Source organism: Mercenaria mercenaria, chromosome 16, assembly GCF_021730395.1.
Source record: "Mercenaria mercenaria strain notata chromosome 16, MADL_Memer_1, whole genome shotgun sequence".
Taxonomy (NCBI): Eukaryota; Metazoa; Mollusca; class Bivalvia; order Venerida; family Veneridae; genus Mercenaria; species Mercenaria mercenaria.
In genome coordinates, this window is record NC_069376.1 from 60,546,347 (window position 1) to 60,573,103 (window position 26,757).

Here is a 26,757-nt window from a genome sequence, read left to right on the forward strand (position 1 = left end):
GGTATCAAAGTCGCTGATTTCAATTAACTTGCCCCCTACCACTATGGGTTCGAAAACCTCTATTGGGGTGTAGAATTCGTTCAAGTGGGGAAATCGTCTAGCTGGCTTGCAGAAGGTTGGTGGTTATATTCATTCGTCCATCCTTGCCTGAAATAACGCTTGGAGGCGCAATTTGGATTTAGTGAATGCACTTTAAATTTGTGTTGCTGCAGTTTCTGTGATATGCAGGATAGTCCATTGTTTAACTAGGATCATACGCGGCTTTTCATGGAATTGTCTCTAGTGTATCATTGAAGGTTCCTTGTACACCGCCATATGAACACCTTCATTGTATTTTGGTACATTTAACATTGGTAAATGTCAAGTTCCGTTTAACCCAGGGCTAGAGGGCGTGTACTGTAGCAAGGATTCTTCTACCGTCCATGAACAGGAGCGTGCACTATTTTTATTTTTGTCGTATTGGGCGACCTATGGAGTTTCCACTTGTTCTATTTTTGTAATTTGTTAACAATTATATTTTGCCATTTTTATATTTAACTGTAGTACATGTGTATGATAATCTTATTACACCCTGGAAAACGTTTTATGAATAAAGGTGTTGTAACGTTACAAGTATATAAGTTCTGAGAAATGGGTCTGTTGAATAAAATCTTAAAGAAGATCTTTTGGAATTATAAAACTGAACCAAGCAAAATAGTAGCAAACACACTTTGACTGAGTCTGTTTATGAGAAGTAACGAAATGTGCAACAACCCTTACGCCCCTATAGCACGGCTTCAGCAGAATTGTATTATACTAAAGATGAATGTACTAAAAATCCCAAAGAGCCAGAAAATACAATATCACTGAGTTATATTTCTAAAAAGTTCTACTCTACTTCTAGTGCATAGACTCTAGTCCTTTACATACCAAAGTGTTCATTTTCAGCCAGTTCTGTGTCAACAATTCAAAAGGCAAAATATTCTACAAATCTGGCCGATAGCCACTAAATTAGCATAGGATTTAAGAATAAAGTTAAATATCGTATAACATCCTTATTGTAATTGTGTTAAATTTACGAAAATGGATACTAATTAATGAAAATGATCAAAGACATTATAGATTTTGTAAAATATTTCATGCATTCCTTAATTGTAAATTCATTAGATAATTTTATGTATTCGCAACACAAATGCTGATTAATTTTCAATTGGGGTGAGCTGTTTCTTCTTCAACTGAGTAAGGATGGTAGCGGCATGATGGGGTGGTCTAAATACGCCCACTGATTCAAGTTGTACCCCATGCAAAGTATCTCCTGAGCTGATGTTGGTTGTACTGCCATCAACAACGTCATTTCTTGAACTTTCTGCTCCTGAAGCAAAATCTGAATCCGTATCCGATCCGTTGCTATCACTGTGGTTGGTTTGTACCGCTTCAAATGGACTCTGTCCATACTTTATCATAAATCGGTCTGGAGAGTCACACTGATGTCTGGTAAGGTTGTGCAGACTGAAATACAAAAAAGTATCGTTATGATACCAAATAAATCCTTTTTCGTATTTTGATAAAATCTTTAGCCCCCGCTCAGTAAGACATATACAACAACAGCAGTAACTGAACCTTTCTAAAGTTGTAACGTTTTCGTTCCATTTTACAAGTAAAGAGTTTTTACGCACCCGTTTAAGAGATCATTAGGTGTGTTTATTCTGTTTGAATTGAAAATCACTTATCCTGTGAATCTTTTTCAAGAGGACAGAGATATAAGTCTACGTAAGCCATAACGCTAATATGACGGACGACAGATTTGATCAACTGAACTATTTGAAAAACGTTTACTTACTTCATATGTGATACTTTCATATTTTTATTCAGTTGTTCCTTCTTCCTGTAGATAGCAAAGCATACCAAGCCTATTGCCAACAGTGAGCAGATAAGAATAGCCATTAGTTTAGGAATGTTGATGTTACATTTATACCCTGCGACAAGGTCTTCACAATCAAACATTAAAGCACAGGGTTCTGGCTCACATTCGTTAGTTTCTTTTTCGCACCATTGCCCTTCATATCCAGGTTCGCAATTACACCAGAAATTGTCAAAGGATTTAGCTCTTGAAAAATCTGAACATGACAAACCCTTGAGTGGAGCACAACCACCATGTACGCATGGATTGAACAGAACTCCGATACTCAATTTAATCGGTAAACTCCAGTGTCCTGCGATATCGTTAACAATTAAACCATATTCGATCACCCCAAAGAAGTCCGTAGATATAGACAGTTCTAACTGATATACTTTGGCGGTAGTCGCAGATTTGTTGTAGATGGATTTAAACTGCTGCACGATATTTAAATCATCAATTTCTTGCAGTGTTAAATTAGCCTCTGGGAAAGATGTTTCAAACACATTTTCTGTCAAACTGTCGTTCATGTCAATGTCGCTTGCAAAAAATGTTCCTATAAGATATCCTGTAGTATTTGATTCAAAAGGAAGAATGATTTTGTTGTTGCGATCACCTTTAAATGTTACATTGTCCCTTATGAATAAGAGGTCCGGGGCATCATTCACTTCTGTCACAAACAGGTTTATTGTAGCTCGACTTGGTTGTGGTACACGAGGAGGTGGTAGAGATGTTTCTATGCATTCAATCTCAACTATGTCATTTCCAGCAAAGTCATGGTCCGATTTATAGTAGAGTCTTCCGTCCGCAGTTATATTGGCATCGCCGTGGAGTGGTCCGCCGATTAAACTACATGTCACATTATCGTCCTCGTCGTCATAAACATGTATAGTCTTTAGCTCTACCGTCGCCAAATCTTCCGCGTACGTAAGTGAAGTAGTTTGAATGACAGGTGCAGTTTGGGTTATTTCTCTAGAAATGAAGACGAGAGAAAACTGACGCGGGCCATCGACTTCAGTTAAGACATCTACTGAGCGACGTTGACGGCCTGTTTCAGATAGTTGAGATGGCATACAGACCTGTGATGTACAATTGAACTGGTTATTGGTTTCATGCAGATGAAAAATAACTGTCAAATATTGAAAATCTGTTGTTGTTTTTTTTGGTCTCGAAAGTTGTATAAATGAGCATATAGGTATTTAACTTTCCCTTTTGTTTAAAATGTACACTTGATCTTGTCCTAGAACGACAAAACTAAATAAATTGTAAGAAATATCAATATTGTAGTTTGTCCAAATGGCATTATTAATATCATAATATGGCAAGAACATTTGTTTATTTTAAAAATGACATTCTGATGGTATTAAGTAGGTACTTCGCCTTGAACAAACCTTTGCTTTGTATGTTTTGGTATTGTAATTGATATGTTCCTCTGCTTTGCAATCCTCTGTAACATGCAGCCATTCTCCAGCAACTAAAACAGAGTAGACAAAACTCGTTTATTTCTACACATCTTTTAAAATGCTCTGGTGAACATAAGCAAATCTTATCGACGGCACACTTTGAGAAAATTCATACTTAATCCATAGTAAAACATCAAATTTGTTTTCGGTATTGGAAGAATTTAAACATTAAGTATGTCAATATGTTCACGATATTAGTATGTATACAGTTTAACAAGGATTCAATAAAATAAGTTATACTTTGGTCCCAGAATACTAAAGCAGGAAGAGTGGCTGTCTCTGTGTTGTTGAAATGTAAAGATATCTCTATCATATCGGCGAGCGTGGTGTCTCCGGTTGGAGAAACATAAAAGGACATTCCAGAATAGCGATGAAACCTGAATAGAGAGCATATAGCAACATATATATGACTGCATACGCGTAATTTATGTTTTCACTCCCAAAACTACGATATTAAATTGGTAAACCATTGATAAACTACTTGCATTTGTAGATTTCAACCTGAATACTTTGGATATACTATTACAACGCCATATCTTTATCAGCAAAATTTAGCTTAATTTTTTATTATGTTTTTGAAACCGTTACGTAAATTTAATTAAAAGATAATATTATGAATTACATAAGATTGTTCGGCTGTGCAAATGCAAATTCTGATGTAGTTTCCTTGAGAAAAGCCAAGAAAGGTTATGTATTTCATTTAAATTGCAATACCATTTTGGATGAATAATTTTGATATGTTATGGTTGTTACTAAGATTAAATCTGTATATACCGTTTTCTCAACAGCCGTGATGTTTTTGTTTTTGCTAACGGCGAGGAAATAAAAGGATTGTATTTATCACTAGCAGCAGACCCATACATCCCGTCCAAATCATCGTCATCTAACAACCCAATATTTAATCCACCAGACGTTCCTACACAGAAAAAAGAAACTCAAGGATGAATCGGACATGGAAATTGAAAATGTTTCAAAAACTAGAAGACGCTTTTGTAGAAAAATACATGTCTCCCCCAAAGCATAATAGTAATAGGCAAGTCAATAGGGGACAGGAACGAAAGTCAAAGAGACACTGATGATTTGCTTAGTGACTGAAATGCAATAGGAATAATCTACATGGTATGTCCTATTATCCCATGAAGGTCCAACGTTCTGTGTCAAGTGGTTCCCAAGTTATGGATTGAAAACTGTTTTCCATGTTCTGGCCCCTGTGACCTTGACCTCTGAAAGAATGGCCCCAAGATCGATAGGGGTCATCTGCTAGGCACCTCAAATCATCCCGTGAAGTTTCAACGGTCTAGGTCAGGTGTTAAATGTTAGAGCCCCTCTGCCCTTGACCTTTGTTCGAGTAACACAAAAAACAACACATCTACTCTGTAAGTCTATGAAGTTTGGAGTTTCTGGGTCAAACGGTTCTCAAGTTATTGATCGGTAACGGTTTTCCATGTTTTGGGCCCTGTGGCCTTGACCTTTGATCGGGTGACCCCAAAATCGTTAGGCGTCATCTACCCTGCATGTCCAATCATCCTATAAAGTTTCAACATTCTGGGTCAAGTGGTTCTAAGTGATTGATCAGAAACGGTTTCCATGTTCAGGCCCCTGTGACCTTGACCTTTAATCGAGTAACCCCAAAAATCACTAGGCATCATTTAGTCTGTATTTCTAATCATCCTATGAAGTTTCAACACTCTGGGTCAAATTGTTCTCAAGTTATTGATCGGAAACAATTTTCTATGTTCAGGCCCCTGTGACCTTGACCTTTGATCGAGTGACCACCAAAAACAACAAGGGTCATTTACTCCGTAAGTCCTATCACCCTATGAAGGTTGAAGGGTTCTCCAGTTAATCGGAAATGAAGTATGACGGACGGACTGATGAACGAACGGACAGACAGTGCAAAAACAATATACCTCCCCCGTCCCCCAGTGGGAGGAGACATAACTATTTTCTCTAGTGCATGAATACATTCACCTTAATATTATGTGTATCATTGTATTATGAACGAAAATGTATCTAAATAATATTTTAACATTTTCATTCTTAAAATTATATCAGACAGTGCATAGATTTGATTGAAAATTGCTTCCGGTTCTGTTGAACCTGCTATTAATATTGAATTTGAATTAATTACCACCAATTACATAGCAGATAATTTGTAATTGACGGGCGTTTAAATGCATAGAATTTAAAGCGGTAAATTTTCTTTAAAAGTACCTCTAAGGTTAATGATCATGTCTTTCTCTCCATAATGTGTTCCCGATGGAATAGTCGTCAATTTGTTTCCACTTGCAATAAGTGTTTGCGTTGTCTGATCCTCGAAGTTTATTAACAGATCTTTCTCTCCTTAATTGAAAATATTAGTGTTTATGTATTTTTCGTTATGTAGGATATATTTAAGTCTCTTCACAAATTTAGTATAACTGTTCATATACAAAATTAAAGTATTCACTTACTAACTAATGTACTTACGTTTATACTAAAAAGTATGTATTATATTATGCAGGAATAACAAACTTAAAAATCTAATGCCAGAAAACAAGTATTTATAACAATATCATCTAAGAACAAATTCAGACATAACATTAGACTCTGCTAGCAAAACACATTTTAACATACTAAAGCCTTCTTTAAATCAATGTACTACGAGGACAGTGCTACCCTGACTTACTCTTCATACATATTGGTTTCACTGGTATTTTGCTAGAAAGGTGAGCACGGTTGACTGAGTACAAGTTGATATGGATACAACGTCCCGGTTCGAAGTTGAAGAAATTTCCATGCGCTTTTGCTTCAGCTATTTCCTCCTCTGTCCAGTTGGTCAGTACGTATTCTTTAACAGTGGTATTTATATTGACCCCGTCCAGCCACAGACGACCGTCTATGATGGCAGCTTTTTTAGACTTTTTCGTACCAATTTTCACTCTTGGAAATATATCAGCATCGTACGAATTGCTCCCTATTTCCCATTCTATAAAGAAAAAAAAGAAACGTTTACTTCTTTGGCTTGTTCATACGATGCATTATATTTGAAATTATTTGCACGTTTATAACTGAATGGATCACTAACATGTAACCGATTACCTAGTTAAAACCAGGATCAGACAAATAGCAAAGGGATCATTTATAGAAAACTCCCATCCCTCACTAAACAAAAAAATGACAACTCATGTGTTGATTCGTAAAACACACAATGTTTAATACTCTTCTTAAGATAACAACAAATATTGGTGCGTGAAAAAATTCCGAAAACGTAACAACGTTAGTGAGAAATTAGGGATGCCTCTTGCAGTTTCAAAATAAGAACATAAACCTAGTAATTTTTGTCAGACAGAAAATAGAAAATCAACAAATGAGTATGTTTCGTAAAATCCATATGTTTCTATTCAATATCTGATTTCCGTATTAACTAATACTTCCATTATGGAAACTTTTTTTGTGGTCTATTCTTTCGAAACAAGTGCAGCAAAAAATAGAATGTTTGAAAAATCAAATTGTACATTGTAGAAAAATATCGTATATGTCAATATCTTTAGCGCAGTAGACGGCTAATTAATATCCTTTATTTTGCATAATGCGAAATCTTGTGGCATATTGTATGACATAGAAAACTCTGCTGGGTAAACCAGCTGTATACAGTATGTAGAGATGTTTGCTCTGAAAGATAAAGCTACGTAGAAACGTGTCAAGCACCCTGTCTGTAAATTATAAATGAAATCGTAACGTTTTTTCACAAACTGCATTTGTTTAAAATATAAAATGCATGTTCAAAAAAAAAGTGTAATGTGTACGTAAATGAATATATATATATTATGTACCATAATGAAACAACAGATTATATACTTACCAAAAAACTCTGTATCGTTGTTTTTGCTTTCCCACTGAATCCCTAGTCTGTCAGTCCGGTTGGAGAATGCTACATTTGGAGGTGGGTTTGCAACTGCCACACTAAACATTTCTTTTGATTTTGAATGTTCAGTAATTGGCGATTTTAATTCTACAGTTATGTTGCATGACCGGCTAGTCTGTAACGAAAAAATTGTACATAATATAACGAGCAAGAGTAAAAGAAACGTGCTTACCCTAGTATAAGATATAATTATATTAGCTATTAAATGTCTAAAAGATACAATTTGTCTGGGAATAATATTTACGCAAGAATAAATATTTATTTGATTTTAGGAAAAAATTACGTTGTATATACATGTATTTCAAAAGATACTATTATAAATACTTTTATAAAATGTATTGATCAGCCGAAGATTGATATGTAATTGTGTACATATAAAATAATACTTTCCTTCAAATTGGCTTCATTATAAGCACTGACTGTCAAGAAGTATGTGGTTTCGTCAAGTAATAACCCATCTAGGCCATCTATGAGTACTGAAGTTTGAAGACCGACATTCGTCTCCAGTTTAATATCACAAAGTCCATCAGAGGATCCGACGCATACTGTGTACCTTTCAATTTGACTAATGTCATCTTTGCAATTCCAGAATGCACCAACACTGGAATTTGTTCCTTGATAAAGTGTAGGTTCATCCAATGAGTGAACTGGATCAACACATGATAATTGATCAAATTCAGGAGGTGTATTATCAACAATTATAGCATTCGATACCGTTTCCGCAGAATTTCCAGCAAAGTCTACTACCTTGATGTTGATGTAGTAGGATTCAGTTTGTAAATCATTAAAGTCAGCACCAGATGAAATGTTTCTTTCAGTAACACGTGACGAATTTGATGACGGTAACAAGGTAAGGTTGGATAGTGATATAGAAAATAATTCCGTTGGAAAATTGATTTCTAGTGTGCAATCTGGATCGCAGTCGGAAAAGCATCTATTTTTGCACGGTAGGCAATATTGTTGTTGAAGAGCATAAGGCATAATAGTTTGAGTTTGATTTATTGAATTCGATATCCCCGCCCAAATTTCACGTATTCCGCTTTCGCCGTCGTAAAATGATTTTCCATATTTGCAAGGTATGCTCTTATTACTGGGAATCTGAACTGTGGAAATGTCTATTTCGGAATAGAAAGGATTAAAAATATCGTTCACTTTAGGAACGTAACCATCCTTGTTGTACCCGAGAATGGAAATACGACACTGCAGTCCATATGTCAATGCATTTATTGTAGCCTTTTCAACGCCGTCTATAGTAAGGATAACTTCCCATTTCACTTCTTCAGTGTCATTGATTCTTTTTAGAATGAAATCATACTTTGCCTCTGTCGATGTGGGGTCAAAATCAATTGAAACCCATTGTTGTCGGACGTTGAACATGTCAGCAGCCCAAAACAGAACGTTCCATGAGTTTGTTGCAGTGTGAATCTGGTAGCCTGGTATCAGCAAGCCTGTCCCATATCGCTCCTTTGCGGCTATAGTTATTATCCCGTTCTCTGAGTGGTTACCCTCGGTTCCATTAATGCCATATCCATATGGCTCCCCATCTTCCAAGGTGTCATTAAATTGGAATGGAATAGTTGAAGTATCACGTGATATAGCAACACTTGAGACCATTTGTTTACCTTTTAACCCTTTCATTTTAAATGTGTAAGTACCTTCTAAAATATCCATTTCGTCTGTCTGCACTCCTCCTTTTACTATCTCAGTTAAAATGTGCTCGTCAATTTTTACTTGAATTTGTAGACGTTTTGTTGTAAAGGTAACACATTCTGGCGTAAAGTTGCCTGCTAATGGATACAATGTTGAAGAAAAGGCATCCGAAATCAACAGAATGTCATTTTGTAACGGACAAATATAGCTCTCTTCAGTTTTTGCAATAAGCATCGTAGCATTTATAGTAGTTTGCGATTGTTGAACTGAAACTTCATTTTGCCAGTCTTCCCCAACCTTAACATCACCCTTCAGTGGCCCCTTGCTGTCAATAAATATAGATGCGGTAGTTTTTGTTGTTGATAAGTTTGCCCTATTTGTTGCCGTCAGTTCAATAACATATTGTTTCGCCATGTTAAGGTGGTAAAATGTTACCTCCGTTACATTGACAACCTGATTTTGAATTATATGGTGCGTATTACAGTCTTCCTTCTCAGCCAACTGAACATGATAATATGCAATGCCACTCTCGCTGTCTGAAAAGTTTTCCCACGACACCTTCAAACTTGAACCGTTGATAAAGTTATATCGTTTATCTGTTTCTGCACCGTTTAGAAATATTTTTCCAGTGCTTGGCCGCGTTGTATCTACTTCTATTGGGCCAGAAGTGACTGAGATACACGAACCGGATTCATCCTCCGCAAGAACTGTTACAAAATAACTTTCGCCGTGTAACAGAGAAAGGCCCGTTAGTTTTGAGAATGTATTCAGCCCAACGTTACGCAATTCCTGTTTATCAAAATTTGTAAATTTTGATTTATAGAATGAGCAATCCACAGTATCATTTGTTGTGTTTGGAGAATTTTTACCAACTGCCGTCTCATAATGTCGAATACTGTAGTCAGATATAAAGTCTGACCATCCAATATTAATAGTGGTTGTTGAAGATTGAAATCCACTATACTTAAGATTCCCTGGTTTAATAACTTCTTCATATCCTACTCTTATGCCATTGGAATAACCTTCAATGAAGCTACCAGCAGCACTGTAGGCTCTAACAGTTAAATAGTACCGGACTAATTTAGCGTTCAGTTTTAGATTTGTAAAGGTAATTGTTCTATTCATGCCGACATCAACGAAGCCATGAACGTTTGTCCTTGTATTTGGGTATCGCCTGTCATTTCCTACTGCAACTTCATACTTGACGATTATTTGTGACGGAATATGTTTAGTGGTTTCGCCGAATGCATCCCAGTTGCCTGACAGCTCCGAAGTGGATCTTTGGTAATTTATGTCTTCGTGCTCTAACCCATCCCTTACACTTGCAAATTTTGGAGGTTGTATGCGTACGGTTATTCCATCAGAACGTGCTAACCGTGTTCTGTTCAGAGCATCTATTGAACGTATGATATTGACATACGTTAGGCCGTTTTCAGTCCGAAGTTCATCATTAAGGAAAAGCGTGTTGGCGTTAAGAATAGGCTTAAACGATTGAATGGTATTTCCGACCAAATCTTCGATCGACCATTCCACAAACTGTATCGGACATGGATCAGAATATTTCCATTGGCCTTGAATGACGTTAAGTTGAGAAAGGAAATCTTGATCAACAGACTTGCCTCCATCAATAACAGAAAGCTTTGGAGAAGGACTGATAACAACTTGGTGTGAAAAATGCGTACTGAACAAATTGACATTATTGTAGACTTTAACAGAAGCAAATACTACTGCTCCAGGAATAAGTTGCAATCCGTCAATCAGTATGTGCTCCTTAACGTCGAAAGGTCTGAATTGCAAGATGTCTATTCCTCCAAGGCTGCTTCCGAGACCAATTTCATACCTAAAATATTAATAAATACTATTGATTCACATATCACTTTTAAACAATTTTTAAATATATATTTCTATATACAGTGCCAATTTTTAAGGAGCAGTTAATTAATAAACTTACTTAACATGTTTAACGTGTTAATTTACACACCTTGCAAGTCCTGATTCTTTATCCGTAAATCCACTAATTTGTATTTCTATATATTGGTCGGAAGACTGACACAGTATCTGGCCTTTCGGTGAAGTTGGAGAATCTTGTGTTACAATTAGTATATTTCCATCAACTGGAGGTGTCCTGTCTAGAATGGCAGTTTCCTCAATTATAAACTGTTTACCTGCGGCATTCCATATTCGTAAGGCCATATATACCTTTGTTATTTGTGTATCAGAGATGAAATTTCCAATATCTCTATACCAATTTCTTCTTTCTATTGAAATATCTGTAAAGTTCAAAATTTCAAATCCAAGCGGTGTTAAGCTAATTCCAAAAGAAAGGGAAGTGATAGGACTTTCACTGTCTGAAATCATTGACCATTTACACCCGATAAGACTTTTGGCATCTGATAATACCTTAGTACATAGAAAATCATTCACTACTGGTACAGATGTATCAACCGTGATTGCTGGGCTTATCAGCAAAGAAGACATTCCACCCGTGTCACTCGACTTAACTGTAAGAAAGTTAGCTTTTCCTGGATACAAGGAAACAGACTTTAGAGGAATTACGTCACCTTCTGATATCGTCATATCGTGAACATCCTGCGTTCCTGGTAGATTTCCTATCATCCAATCTACCTTGCCTATACCAGAATCATCAGTTGTCTTCCATGAAGCTTCAATGTTATCAATAGGCTGTTGAAATACAGGATCTTTCAGATGAGAATTTTCACGAAGGCTGTAAGATTCATTTTTCAAATATAATGTTATCTCAGGCCCATTTGTATCGAGTTTGATACCATCTGATACAGACATTATGAATTCTTGCTTACACATTTGACCTGTCCTTGCTCTAACTGATGCGTAATAAATTTGTGATTCGTAAAGCTCTTTATGAATTTGGGCTTGTCCCTGCGATTTGTTAACAAGTACAATGCCATAGTCAGTAAATGGTAAAATATCAGTCAGAAATGGCGTAGTACCGACAGCCCACTCATAACCAACAATATTACAAGTTTCGCTTTCAAACCCGCCAAAAGAAATTCCAATAGAAGTCTTATCTCGTGTGAAAACTGCATCTGTTAGCTCCTCCCGGCCATCATAAACAATACCTGGAACATTTTCATGTAAAATCTTGATTGGTTTAGATGTAGCTTTGTTAGATTGCAAACCAGCATAATTAATGGCTATTACTGAAACATAGTAGAGGATAGGTGACTCATCTGCATAGAATTTCATGTTTAAGTCACGGAACACTACGTGCGTTTCTTCGCCATTGAAACTGACATAACCATTGGAAACCGATGTATCCCCAATAAATACACCAATCCCAACCTGTATTGTTTGAATACCGCTCTCTGAATCCCTTGCTATCCAACTCACAGTTAGGCTATCCGACCCCGCAAGGAGAACGTAAGTGTCTGTTTCATCCAAATCCTCTTCTTCTTTTGGCATGGCGAGTTTGACCTATATGTAAAAACAAATTTGGTTACCAATTACAAAACAGTGTAAATATTTACACAATCTACTGTAATAATAACGTTTAACAGGAATATTAAATTATGCCGAGGATAATAAGCCAAAATTGAATTATTTCATTTATACTATTCAATACTGTGAGACAAAACTTAATATGGTTAGACTTAGTACATGACAGGATGTGCTTCAGTTGTTTTGTATCTCTTTTTCATATAAGAATGCCACCTAGATATTGCTTTCAAATTAATAACGATTAAAATCTTACATTTTTCACTATCGGTGTTGTCGTGTCAACGAGCACCCCCTCAGATTCATGGGAGGAAGACAGTCTTGCTTTGTTAAAGGCAATAAGGTGCACTTTATAAATTGCCCCGTCATTAAGGTGTAGCTTGTCAAGCTCCATAGAAACAGTTGCCGATTCAGGATATATATACTTGAAATCTCCGCCTGGCGGGAATATTGTTGTCTTAATACCAGCATCTATTTCATTTACTTGATATCTATATTGATCTATGCTAGATTCCGGGTCTGAAAACTCCCATTCCAGATTAAGCTTTGTGTTCTCGGACTGGAATCTATTTCCGTTCTTTGTGTCATGAATAAAATGTACGATTGGAGGAGTGTGATCTACTAGCATTCCATCAGATGATGAAGTTGCTTGTAACTTTGCACCATTTGAAGCGGAAACCTGCACTTCTATGTAGTCTAAATGGTTCAGTGTTAAGGAATGGTCTTGTAACAAAGTAGCCGTTGACATTGGGACTGTTTTAACAGTTTCGTTGTTTATTTTTATACTAATGTCGTAGTGATCAATATCGCTTTCTGGATCGGTAAAGTTATACCAAGACGCAAAGACTGTAGCAGTTTCTGACGTGAAGTCAATGTCGCCTATACGTTTACGATCTGTGTATCTATCGTTGACATTTCCTGAGAGCGGCGGTGTGATATCCACCAGTACTAAATAAAGAGAAATATAATACCAACTATTCTGAACATTTACCAAAAAACAATTGCCAATAAAACGCTAAGCAACAGGTAAAAATTTATATCCAAATTATAGATTTATATCCAAATTATAAATTTATATGAAATAGACCTGGAACTACATGGACTTTTAATAAATACTAGTTGCAAATAGCAAAAACAATAATATTACAGAGAGAGTTCGACGCATATGATATTCGAACATTTGATTCTACGTATTATTCGTATACTGTATATAATGAACACAGATTTTGAAAAGCCACAACACAAGTTAAAATAGCAAAATATAAATCCTTACATGCAGCTCCACATCTAATCTCCTACGCAGTTGTCTCCACTACACTAGGGAGAATTCTCGTACCACACAAATTTAACAGAAGTTTCTTAGTCTATTGTTTTTGGTAAAACTATTGAAAGTTTTGAGTATTTTTCAAAGTTTTAAGGTAAATATTGATAATATTGAAAACGATACTTGAGAGATGGCGACACATTAGAATTTATACAAGTATGGCATTGCTTACTTCTATATTATTGGAATTCCATGTGTGATAAATAAAAATAAATTGGTTGTTTATGCTGCACAACTTTACGTAATTAACGTCTACAGGCAATCATTACTTGAAATTGAATACCTTCGCGACGACCTATGAAGCATAAAAAGTTATTTTACATAAAGTAAAACATTAATATTTAGGCCAAAGGATTCTCCAGTTTAAAAGCGTTGGTAATGTGCTATACTGACCGATCTTCATATGCAAATGTATGTTTTATAAAACTAAACATATCATTACCTCCGTCCGATGAACTGTTGCTTCGTTTAGAATTCAGTGCATCATTAAGTGCAACCACTATAGAATAATATGTAGTATTGTGTGTAAGATGAGCCTTTTCACAAGCCTGTCTTTTAAATCTGGATATATTTTTGAAAGCAACAATATCGTCTAGTTCAGGTAGAGTTCCAACTCCCCAGATGAACCTTGAAAATGAGATATATTCAAATTGCGTGTCTGTCATTGTCATACGTGCGGTGCATGGCTGGTTATGTGACGTTGCTGTCAATATTACTCCTTACTTGACTGCCTTGATCATGTCGTCGTATTTCAAATATCTTTTCCAAATGTTATAAAAGTATCGATTGTTCAAAACTTTATTTTACGTAATTTAATTGTAATATAAAAAATATCAACGGCATCAGCAAAATTTAAGTTCTTGACAATCATTGAATATGAGTTTACTGTGAGACCTTGCAATTCATTGAAAATATAATATTACATTGGTATACATATAAAGTATGATAACAAATGAAAGATACATATCAGTCGCATTATCCTCTCGCAAAAACATTTTTCAAGCAGAGTCATTGAGTTACAACACTCGACGTATGGGACTAAATATATGGGACACATTGGAACTAGTAGATACGCTATTACCTCTTAATACCAGACTCAGGATCAAAGAAATCTTTCCACTGTGCACATATGTTTTCTGTATCAGACTGATATTGTATGTCGTCTTTGAATACATCACCATCAAACACTGCTCCTGGCACTGGGGGTGTTTTGTCTACCATTATAGGTGCTTCAGCATGACCAGATGCAAAAAGGCCCACTGAAATAATCGTTAGAAACAAAAAGTATAATACTGAATTGTTTAAATTTTAAAAATTGTTTTGCACAAAGCACGAGATCTAGACGTAAAAGGTACAAATTGAAAAAGATAAGAAGTGCTCTAATTACTTGTGTCGTCTTTCGTTCAGATATCAAAATTTACCGACATTTTGCCACAAACAGGCATAAGCTATGTTAAACATAACATCAAATTTCTCCATGTGTTATACTGTGAAATCATTAATATTCGTGGGGGATTAATTTTCGTGGATTTCGTGGTTGAGTCAATCCACGAAATTTAATCCCAACGAACAAGTAAAACTCCCATTCATTTTATGTTCAAAAGTTGAAATCCACGAATTCATATCCCAACGAAATTGCTGTTTTGACCAAAACCACGAAATTTCATGCCCACGAAATTAAATGATTTTACAGTATATGAATACCCTTAAAAGTATCATACAATCATTTATTCAATTTTGAAACGATTTTTAAAGAATCAATACAAATTATAAGCATGGCATTTCTTTACCATTGTTAACTGCCCTTAGCCTAACCCATGCCGGTATGCCTGGTTGAAGCTCCAAGTTTTCTATCACTAGGTAAGGATCGCTTCTATTTAGGAAATCGTGGCGACTGTAGGCTCGCAGTCCGACATCGTGCTTAGTCATTCCGAGACCAAAATCCACCCGCGATATGCCAGACTGTCCGTCAGACACGTTATAGTAGGCAGCAAGAATATCAAAGTCTTCGTCGAACATAACGTCAGTTATTTTGTGAAAGAAAGGCGGGGTTGTGTCCACAGTGAAAGGCACAGAATGGCATACAGTTGTCACTAGGGCTCCGCCAAATACAACATTATTCAGTGCCTCGACCGTTATATAATATTCCCCATCGGGAAGAGCGACATCTTCATGAAATCCTGAGTACGTCCAATATTTAGGACTGGATATATGTCGATGTGGATCAACGTACTTAACAATTTCCTGTCCACAAACAGTTCTTCCAACAGCCCATGAGTAACCCCATATGCCACTCTCTGGATCCTGTATATTCATCATACCAATAATTACGCTAAAGTTGCTCTGGCTGTTAAATAAATATTTTATAGATTTATCATGCAGGTGAATACATATAATTCTTTATCAAAATGACGCAATAAAACATGTGAATAAGTAAAAAAAATAAAATACTTTGTTTACCGTTAAAAATTGTTCTTTGTTGCAGATATATTTAAGAATACAATATTTATAACGGTGAAATGTTTCATAAATGCTTCAAATTTTGCCTCGTCATCTAACTTTAAATTTGTTTTAAAAAGCATATACCTGGGGGGTGGGGGGGGGGGGGGGGTTGTCAACTTATTGAACAGGGTTGTCTAATCATCTTTGTTTATTTCTATTCTGATATGTTTTTACCTGATAAGGCACGATCTGTTCTTGTTCAGACTTCTTTAATATAAATAAACACCATATTTGACATCTGCCTTGTCATTTGATATTTGTGACCAGCGAGTTAAAACGCAAGATCACTTCCTGATAGATAACGATGTTTATGTTTGGATTTTAGCTAATAAGTTTGGTGACATGATAAGTCGTGTTTTTCTATCAATCAGTGATATCTATCGAAGCATTTGAGATTAAGTAAAGATCAAACGGTTTTGTCTGCTTTCAAGTTCGACATTTATCGAATCATTTTGGAAAAGTGTATGTCGTTATTTGAAATGCTTAGGGGCAAACGAAACAATGATATTAGTTTGGTCCATTAATCAAATTACATTTTTACAAATTTCCAGCAAAGAACATGGTCCTTACATACATAGTGTCCATTTTACCTTTATTTCTAGCACATGTTTTACCTTTTATTTCGTATGAAGTTTGGGAAAAAGCAAAACTATTTCAGAACAAATCATTTCCTTAACACTTGCTTTATTATTATCTTGAAAACATACTCTACATTTTTAAGGTTCGGCAGTGTGTTAACGTGTCAGTCTATCTACATCGACCTATATATGCTTGTATACGAGCAATGTGTGAGTCTGGAGCAATATCAACGACGTGTACACCGCTAGAAGTTCCTCATCCTAACGAATATAATCACAGGCATGTGTATGAACTGGATGCCAGACATCCCAGTATGGATGACATAAAAATGAAGCTGCATGCAGAATTTCTAGGAGAAACCTTACTGTTGTTACATAAATTAGACCTTGACTTCTGTAAAAAGGACACGCTGCTTCTCGGTGCTATTCCAAATGCAGATGAAAGAAATATAACATGGTACCTACTGACAGACAAGAACATTCCGTCAAGGTCCTGTGAGTTGTCGGGAAATTGTATAAGGTCTGTCACATCATCTGGAGGATTTGTAACAATGCATAAGACCAAACTGATTCCAGGAGCTAATTATTACATATGTGCAAGTTCAAATAGAACCGTCGTCCATCGCGAACTCTTCGACGACATTCTGGAGGAAATAAACGAATGCGGGAATGGATTTCTAATCGACGATGCTCCTCCCATTGCTGGTCAGGTCAAAGTCATTAATCAGAACCAGGGATTTATGTCCAGTCAAAATGAAATGGTCATTTCCTGGAAAGGATTTAAAGACAGACTTTCGTTGTCACATTCGAATTTTTCATCTCCAGTTTATTCATACAACTATGCAATAGGTAAACAACATAAAAGATTTATGTTTGAAAAATTAAATTTCAACGAACAGGAATACAGCAATTAAATGGTTTAATATGTTGTCTTTTAATTACAAACAGATATAAATCATTCATTTCCTTCGTCGTTATTACAATGTTGGTATGTTTGACATGGTATTCTATTTCTCCCTCTAAATAACATATTTATTGAAATGTGAATTGTTGCGACCATTTCTTACTTATATAATTTAAGAAATGTTATATATCACAAGCAGTCTTTGAGTTATTCAAAAACGACGGAAAGTTTATACGTAACAGGTAGAAATTTCCCGAGGGCGTAGTCCGAGTCAAATTGTCCGTACGCTGTATAACAGCTTTTTACTGTTTAAAAGTAAATGAACAGATTTAGTTTCTGTTATAAAATATAAAGATTCTTTAACTTATATGTAAATCTGAATAAAAATTACTATAATCGCTAGAGTTAGGTCGACCTGATGTCTCCTTTAGCGTGTGTATTTAAAACTAACATGAATACTCAAAGGTGTACTATATATTCCAGGAACAACACCTGGAAGCATTGATGTTCTGCCATTTAGCAGTGCTGGTCTCTCTCATTCTATAGAAGTCAGAGGCTTACATTTACAAAATGGTGTAAAGTATTATGCAACAGTGCGAGGTAAGGTGCTTTTATACCTCAGTTTCTATATTTAACATATAATTTGACAAACAAAATATAAATTTCCTTGTTACAGTATAATGTTCTTTTGCTGGGTAATTCGATTTGTTACGCGTAAAATGGAAAGACTTGCATTTATTACATTGTTATGTCTCCCACCACACAGTGCTGTGGGAGACATATTGATTTGTTCCTGTCAGTGTATCTGTGTGTGTGGGTATGTGTGCGCGTGCGCGTGCGCGTGCGTGTGTCTGTCACAAAGCTTATCCGCACACTAAGTCGAACATTTCTCATCCGATCTTCACCAAACTTGAACAAAATGTGTTTGCCAATAAGTCCTCGACCAAGTTCGATAACTAGTCAAATCGTCACAGGCACTTCGGAATTATGGCCCTTGAATTACCAAAAAACGCTTAGATTTTTTGCGCATTTTTGATACCAAAAGGATTCTATACTACTTCTTAGTAGTATAGGGATCCTTTTAGTGTCATGAATGTGCATGCGCTCTAGTAGTATATGAGTCCTCCTGGGGTCCTTTATGTGCATGTGCTCTAAGTCCAATCTTCACCAAACTTGAACAAAATGTGTTTGACCATAAGACCTCAACTGGCCCAGGAACTTCATAATTATGGCCCTTGAATTACCGAAAATCAGCATTTTTACTCTTGTCCGCGCTCTAAGTCGAACATTTCTCATCCGATCTTCACCAAACTTGAACAAAATGTGTTTGTCTATATGTCCTCGGCCAAGTTCGATAACTAGCCAAATTGACATAGGCACTTCGGAATTATGGCCTTTGAATTACCGAAAATCGGCCTTTTTTACTCTTGTCCGCGCTTTAAATCGAACATTTCTAAATCGAACATTTCTCATCCGATCTTCACTTAACTTGAAAAAAATGTGTTTGTCTATAACTCCTCAGCCAAGTTTCATAACTAGCCAAATCGCCTTAGGCACTTCGGAATTATGGCCCTTGAATTACCCAAAATCATCCTTTTTACTCTTCAAAGGTATATTTGTAGTGAGTAAACAGTATATAATGACTGACTTACTATTTATTACTATTTAGATGATTAGGCAGTTGTGGGAGACATGCGCTTTTCTCAAAAGTAGCTCTAGTTTTATATTATTATATATATTTATTTGGAAATTATAGCCATGGACCATGTAAATCTATCCGCCGAGGCCATTTCTGCTGCTGTAGATGTAGATTTTACACCTCCTGATGTAGGTACAATTACTGTTGGCGGTGCTTTGAGACATAAATATATAATGGCAACGGAACATCTGAATGTCTACTGGAAAGGGTTCGAAGACAAAGAAAGTGGAATCAGACATTATTATTTGGGAATTGGTGATCAGCCAGATACTGATAATATACTTCCATTTAGAATAATAACAGAGCAGTATGCAGACCTATCTAGAAATGAGTTTCAGGACGGATTTAAATACTATGCTGTTTTAAAGGTACAGTATACAAATATCTGTCTAGTATATATATTATGTCATTGTAATATATGCGGTATTTTAAAACTTGTTTCATATGATATTATATCTTAGTAACTATGAAGTAACGTAACTTTGCATTTTTATTATTTTCATCAGTCATTAATACTAAGGACAACAATTGTAACACATGATATACGGTAATTTATTAGAATATCTTATTTTTCAGTAAAATGCATACTTTAATTCAGGTTATGAACAAAGCTGGACAATGGACAACGGTATCTTCAGATCCATTTATATTAGATTCATCTCCACCCCAGAGAGGAGTGGTCAGAGATGGCAGCAGTGTACAGTCAGTGAGTGTGTTTTGTTATCTTGCATGTGATAAATTTATGTACAAATCTTCCTATTAAATATCCTAAAGTAGTATCGTTAATATCATTTTCTAAGCTATTACGTATTACTTTCAGAGTGATGTCGATTACCAAAATTTTACAAGCTCTCTGACTTGTCATTGGGAAGCGTTTGATGACCCTCATTCTGGAATTCAGTTTTACCGGGTTGGGCTTGGGACAGATCCAGAACAATTTGATACGTACATGTTAACTGAAGTCGGATTGAGAACAGGTTTGTAAGGCACCGGTTTATTGTAGAGGCGCTGACTTCTGAATCGACATTTTTCGTTAATGTACTTGCGAAATGCTTAAAAACGAAAGGAAATCATGCCTTTTGTTAAATCACTTTAAGGTAGTTCTTCATGTCCGGATCAAAACTTTTTCTACATTGAAGAATCTGATCAAACCTTGGTATTTTTTTAACTCTAGGATATATTTGGAAAATTCAGCAAATAGAGAAGACAGCAGTGACTTGTGCTTGATGGTTTTCTATACTGACTTTTAAAAGTTTGAATATTTTACAATATTCTTCGTGGCCGTCGCTGACTCCAAATTAATTGTTTCGCACCGCTGTGGGTTTAAAACCTCACTTGGGGTATAGAATACTTTCATGTGAGTAAACCATCTAGCTGGTTAAATACTTAGGTGCCCACGCGTGCATGAAATCAGCCTGGAGGAGACCCTGACGTTTTCATACACGCAAAAGAAAATGTCAGTGTGTGCTGTTTTTAGATATTTCCCCAGAATTAAAGAAATAAGAAAAATATCAAATTGATTTAAGACAGTGTATGGAATTATTTTACGTATCAACATTTTAATGATAAATACCTGGCTTTAGAGTGACAACAATGTTGCTTTTTTGTATTAATTTACGCACGGATAGTAGACATTCAATTCTTTATGACGGCTCCAGATATTATGCTATGTTTCCAGTTAAATTACATTACGTCATTACTTCCGGTTTATCAAACGTGCAGACGTTAACAAGCCTTTAAATAAAGTATTAATTAATAACATTTAATAACTTTACATTTGATTTTAGATTTGAAACTATCTGTTATAAATCATAATTTGCTGCATGTATTTTGTTATTTTTATGATCATTTTCAGGAGTCCTATAGGGCATGTGTAAATAAACGAACAATTTATTTTTAGAGATAACTTGGAGAACCCACTTAAAAGCAGGTGAAAAGTACTTTGCAACAGTTGAAGCATGTAACGGTGCCACATTATGCACGCGGCAGCATTCCGACGGTATTATATTAGATGATTCTCCACCAATACAGGGTCATATACATGTTGGCATCAGTGGAAAACACGAGAACTATCAAAGTCATAGGTTTGTATTTTACCACAACCTAAAATGAGCACTGAATTTGTGGGCATATTCACGTAATCATTTCACTTTGGTTACATTATATTTTGTTTCCTTATCTGCTAAAATCTTTACCAACTTCAATGTTTATATTTACAGAAACAGCATTTCTGCACATTGGGTTGGTTTTGAGGACCCACAATCAGATATTCATCACTTTGAATGGTGCGTTACATTGCATAGGAACACGTGTGATATATTTCCGTTTGCAAATATACTTTTATCGCAGTCTGGGTTCAAGACACAACTAAATCTTCCTCTTGGGCAAAATATATTTATTAGAATAAAGGCCTATAATAATGTTGGAATGTACACGGAGGCTACATCGGACAGCTTTAAAGTAGACAACTCACACCCAGTCCTGGTAAAAAGGCCCAAGTTTGTTCTGAAAAATATGCAGATTTCCCATCAAGATCAAACACAATGGGAAAATTCATTAGTTCGTCTGGAGTGGAAATTCTCTGATCCAGACAGCCCAATTGTTAAACATGTTGTCCGGCTGAATACGCATCATGACGGGAAGGTCCGAGAAGAAATCACTCAACTAGGCAATGAGGACAAAGTTACTGTTCAAATGTCGGAACATGACCTGCTATTAAATGGAGATAGGTACTGGGCTACGGTTACGGCTTGTAATGCTGCAGGCATTTGTACAAATTCAACGTCCGAAGATTTGCTAATAGATTCTTCTCCACCACATCTAGGGGGATTTCAACCTCCAATGACATGGGTAAATGAAGGTAACGTAAGTCGTATATATTTATCATGGTACGGATTCAGTGACGTTGAATCAAATATAGTAAATTATATGATTACTGTAAGTAGACATTACAGCGGTTCAGAATTATCAAATGGGGTCGTGGAAATTTTACCAAAGAACAAAACGGTGGAAAGTTCATACATTTTGTTGCACAATACCATTTCCGAAGAAGATACTTTCATTTTGTCCATCTGGGCAGTCAACGGTGTAGGTCTTCGCAGTGAAATCGGAAAGGTAACGGTAACTGCCGTCCAGACTGATACAAAAGGTAGCAAAGGTATTCTTAAATTACAGAAACATTCTTGTGTTACTTACTACTGCAACCGTGATTGCACCTGTGCAGTAGTTGGAGAGAAATGTGAGCAGCATGTCAAAAATCTTACTTGTGTAACAGCGGAAAATAAACCCGAATACCAAAATATTCGAGTCCTTGTCGGAATGCTTAAGAATCACCAAGCAGTAACAGCTTCTTCATCTTGTATATCAGCTCACTGGATATTGGAGAAAAACGAAACAAAAGTACCTATTCAGAGATTTGAATGGAGCATAGGGACTGATAAGCCTGGCGGTGGAATATTTGAAGGACCATTGGCTAAAAAATGGTTTGACGTTGATTTGCAAACTAACTTAACATTTTGCATGCCAGCAAATCGGCAACTGGTCAATGGGGAGAACTACACAATATACATAAAGGCTTGGTACTCGGAAAGGGAGTCACATATGTTCTCTTCACCTCCTGTAACGATAGATACGACGCCTCCTGATATTGTTCGAGGAAAATATGTATATGTGTCAACCGATGATTGTGTAACAGACGTTTATTTCATCACAAACACCACTTCTATTCACGTGTGTTGGCGAAAGGTCTTCAAAGATAGAATAAGTGGCATACTAAAAAACTTTGTAATGGCTGGAACGTCTCCGTATGGTAAGATAATCAAGTTTATACAAAGAAAGCTTATTCATATGCTGTATAAGCAAATATTTAGTTTATGATTGCCTTATGCGTACTATGATAAAATATTTTTATGATATTGTAGTCATTTAGTTAATGAATATTTTCTGCATATTAAACATCTGCACAGTGAAATCTGTAGCAACACTGAATTGTTTATCATGTCTGTCATCACTTGAAATACTTATCCAAATAGAAAATAAGTATATTGTATTGCTGTTTTATACAGGAGACGACTTAATCCCAGTTACTGACTACGGATTGGCAGAAAAAGCAGAATTTAATGATTTACCGATAAGTCCCGGTACGAAATATTACTTCACTATCCGTGTCCTGAACTCTGTTGGTCTTATGACCTCTTTGGCATCCGATGGAATCGTTCTTGACGAAGAACCGCCATTTGAGGGTGTTGTATTCAATACAGACCATCATAAAAACGTTAAGTTCCAAGCTTCTTTGTCCATTATCGGTGTTTCCTGGCACGGATTTGTCGACCATCATTCCCATATTCATCATTATTCGGTTTTTGTCACTGAAGTTGCAACAGGGCGAGTAGTTCAATTTGACGAAAATGTTGGAATCAGAACATCCATTACCTTGAATAACACAAATCTTCACCACGGCGAAAGCTACAAGGTATCAGTTCAGGCTTCCGATGCAGCGGGATATGCAACTTCTGTCATCGATTCTGAAACAGTCACTGTTGATTCAACTGCTCCGCAATCTTTTACATGTAGAGCGTTCACTGGCACTAGTCAGCAAAGTAATCTAACATTTGGATCCAATGACATTTCCTTTACAAGCGTTTTAAGCAAAGATAGATTTTATAAGTTAAAAGTGGGACTTGAAAGTTTGGACTATTTCTCTTCAGTGCAGATTTCCATTGGTCATCACATGATGGTACTACAAATGTCTGAGAACGCTGACCACTCGAAGGAAACAGAGATGTCTTTCTTGTCTCCATATAATGACTCTACTGATTTTACAATCAATTTCAATGATCCAGTAAAAAGTAACGATATTAGGATTCGATTGCTAGAGTGTTCCGATATTGACCTAGAAGCTACAGTCTCTCCTATCGATGTGATGCAGTTCAGTCACTCGCAGATATCGGTTTGTTCTCGTATTCTAGACCTTGAAAGTGGCGTCAGGTCAATTGAGGTTGGGGTAGGAACAGTTGAAGGTGGATTCCAGGTTCATCCCTTAACGCCAGTCCCTCTTGAGAATCATGTCGTTATAGAGCACAATTCCCCACATGGAACAAAACTGTACGTTACTGCTATTGCTCGTAATCACGCTGGTCTGTGGACCGCATTTGGGAGTAACGAAATCGTCGTTGACCACACACCGCCACGAATATTCAACATTAAAGCCAAAATGAAGCTATACCAATTTGAGAATACTACCGAGGAAAGGACTGCGCATGTGACGATAAGTGGAAACATTCAAGACAAAGAATCTGGAATAAAAACGTGTACTTGCAATATAGGTATGTTTCAAAATAGAGTTATTTGTACATTCTTCTGCATTTTTGATACGTTGTGATGTTAATGATGAATTATTGTATACCAGATCATGGCATACATCGATGATTTTAATAAAAATGTGCAGAAATACTGCTTAGCAATAAAAGTATGATATGGTTTACTTTTTTTTCAGAATTATAAACAGTGACTGGAAACGTAACTACGACAGACGGTGAAACAATGGTCAGATGTCAGTTTGACAATGGCAATGTAACCGTTAAACATGGTACAGTTATTGTACCGAGTCTTGTTTGTATAAATAACGTTGAGTTGACTGCACGAGAAACAGGGCCACAGCTGTGCGCCTCATTTCGTCAACCATCTGCCACGGATGCGTCCCTCCAGATTTTACCCGATAATGGAATTTCCTATGAAGCATTTAACTATGGATTGAGTAGTAATGAAACAATTCAATCATCTTTGTCATCAGTACATGCTCGTTGGACAGGTTTCCATGACATTACTGGTATAGACCACTACGCTTACACTTTAACAAACGGAAATACCACCATTACCATGGATACACTGCATGACTCTCGTACAACTGCAGTGATCGCCGACGTGACATTAGAAGATGAAGAAACCTATACAATGTCTGTTGAGGCTGTAAATACTGGTGGCGTTCATAGCGAACCATGTGTATCATCGTTTAAGGTGAAAAGCGGAACACCCCAAATGTTAGGTATGTTTCAGTTTGTTCTCAGATAATAATTAAGTAGTCAATACATTATTATACAGTGTTATGCTGTAATTCTGTGTATTCAGATATATTGATGTTGTTGCAAAGTCTGTATCTGTTTCATGTAATATATCTGTAATATTTTCTGTAATTGCCAGAATAACGGATTAACTGAATAGAATGCCAAAAATATCTTATTTTTTGGATTTGATACTACGCTTAACTCAACGAAAGTGTACACTACCTAACAGTAGCCGGTCAAACTGATACAAAAGTATTCATAAATTTTAACTTCGTATGACATCATATAATATTACATGAACTTATTAGCAAATATATTACATGGACTTATTGGCAAATATATTATCATTTTATTTGCACAGGGATCATATTAGTATTAACCGCGGCGGTAGCCGATTAATTTTTCAGTCTGCACACCATACAAATTCCATAATTGTACGAGAATGTCATTCTGTTCAATTTCATATCCATACTAACAAATTGTTAATCCCTGTTGCAATAATACACTGTTTAACTGTGGATAAAATACCACCGTCTTTCATTTTGTTGAGAAAACGGCGTTAAACTAACTCATTAAAAACTAGTAAACGCTAATGGCTTTTTATATTTCCAGGTGAAACGGTAAAGATCTACCACGATGACAATGGCTCTAAAGTAATAGACTGGGGAAAAGTGTTTGACATGAGGGATGGAATACCAATGATTTTTGACATTAATATTGGAACGCGAGAAGGTTATTCCGATGCTCTTAACAGATTTGAGACTATGGCAACGTCTGTTGGTCTACCAGACACAGACACAGATAGTGTGTGGGTCTCTGTATGCGCTAGATATGTAACTGGCAAATACAGCTGCAACCATGGAACTGTTGTACTTTAGAGGCATATGCCTTCTGTTTACATTAAATTTGCAAATGAAAATTCCAGTAGAATATCGTGTATAGATCATTTTGTTTTATGATCCTCGCATACTATACGGAGCTACGTTTTAATATTATGCTAGATTCATTGTATGCTTACTTTGCAGTTCTCACACATCTGTCATGTGTAATTGTACTGTTCTAAAAGGCTCTTTTTAGATGATCGTGTTCATCGTATGGTCATCTAAATTTTAGCACACCTTTTTTCTTGGTCATATAAAATGGCGTTAGGTGGTATGTTACATTCTTTCGAATATAAAAAGTACGCGCTTTTCATTTTGTATATAGAATTGGAATTTCACTGGACTTGATAGGCATTGTTTGTTGCAGTAGTTGCTTAACAATTAGAAAAAATAAAAAATGATGAAGATTCCAGTGAAGTCATTTTTACTTTTTTAAT

At 36.1% G+C, this 26,757-nt stretch overlaps 2 protein-coding genes across 2 annotated transcripts; one reads left to right on the forward strand and one right to left on the reverse strand.

Annotated features, from left to right (window-relative positions):
* Nucleotides 1–593: 593 nt before the first annotated feature.
* On the reverse strand, nt 594–16,010 carry LOC123539832 (uncharacterized). Its single transcript, XM_053525974.1, has 14 exons — nt 15,485–16,010; nt 14,776–14,953; nt 14,137–14,321; nt 12,627–13,318; nt 10,878–12,349; nt 7,591–10,736; nt 7,184–7,498; nt 6,008–6,307; nt 5,554–5,682; nt 4,114–4,255; nt 3,580–3,716; nt 3,268–3,350; nt 1,820–2,955; nt 594–1,488 (listed from the first exon to the last, which is right to left on the reverse strand). The coding sequence occupies exons 1-14, from the start codon at nt 16,008–16,010 to the stop codon at nt 1,179–1,181; spliced, it is 8,751 nt and encodes a 2,916-aa protein (XP_053381949.1). The 3' UTR covers nt 594–1,178.
* A 910-nt stretch (nt 16,011–16,920) lies between these two features.
* On the forward strand, nt 16,921–26,741 carry LOC123539831 (uncharacterized). Its single transcript, XM_053525975.1, has 10 exons — nt 16,921–17,623; nt 18,162–18,278; nt 19,435–19,745; nt 19,976–20,083; nt 20,198–20,354; nt 21,278–21,461; nt 21,597–23,185; nt 23,442–24,701; nt 24,872–25,420; nt 26,052–26,741. Exons 1-9 carry the CDS (start codon nt 16,981–16,983, stop codon nt 24,877–24,879), a joined length of 4,377 nt encoding a protein of 1,458 aa, XP_053381950.1. The 5' UTR covers nt 16,921–16,980; the 3' UTR covers nt 24,880–25,420; nt 26,052–26,741.
* The last annotated feature ends 16 nt before the right edge of the window (nt 26,742–26,757 follow it).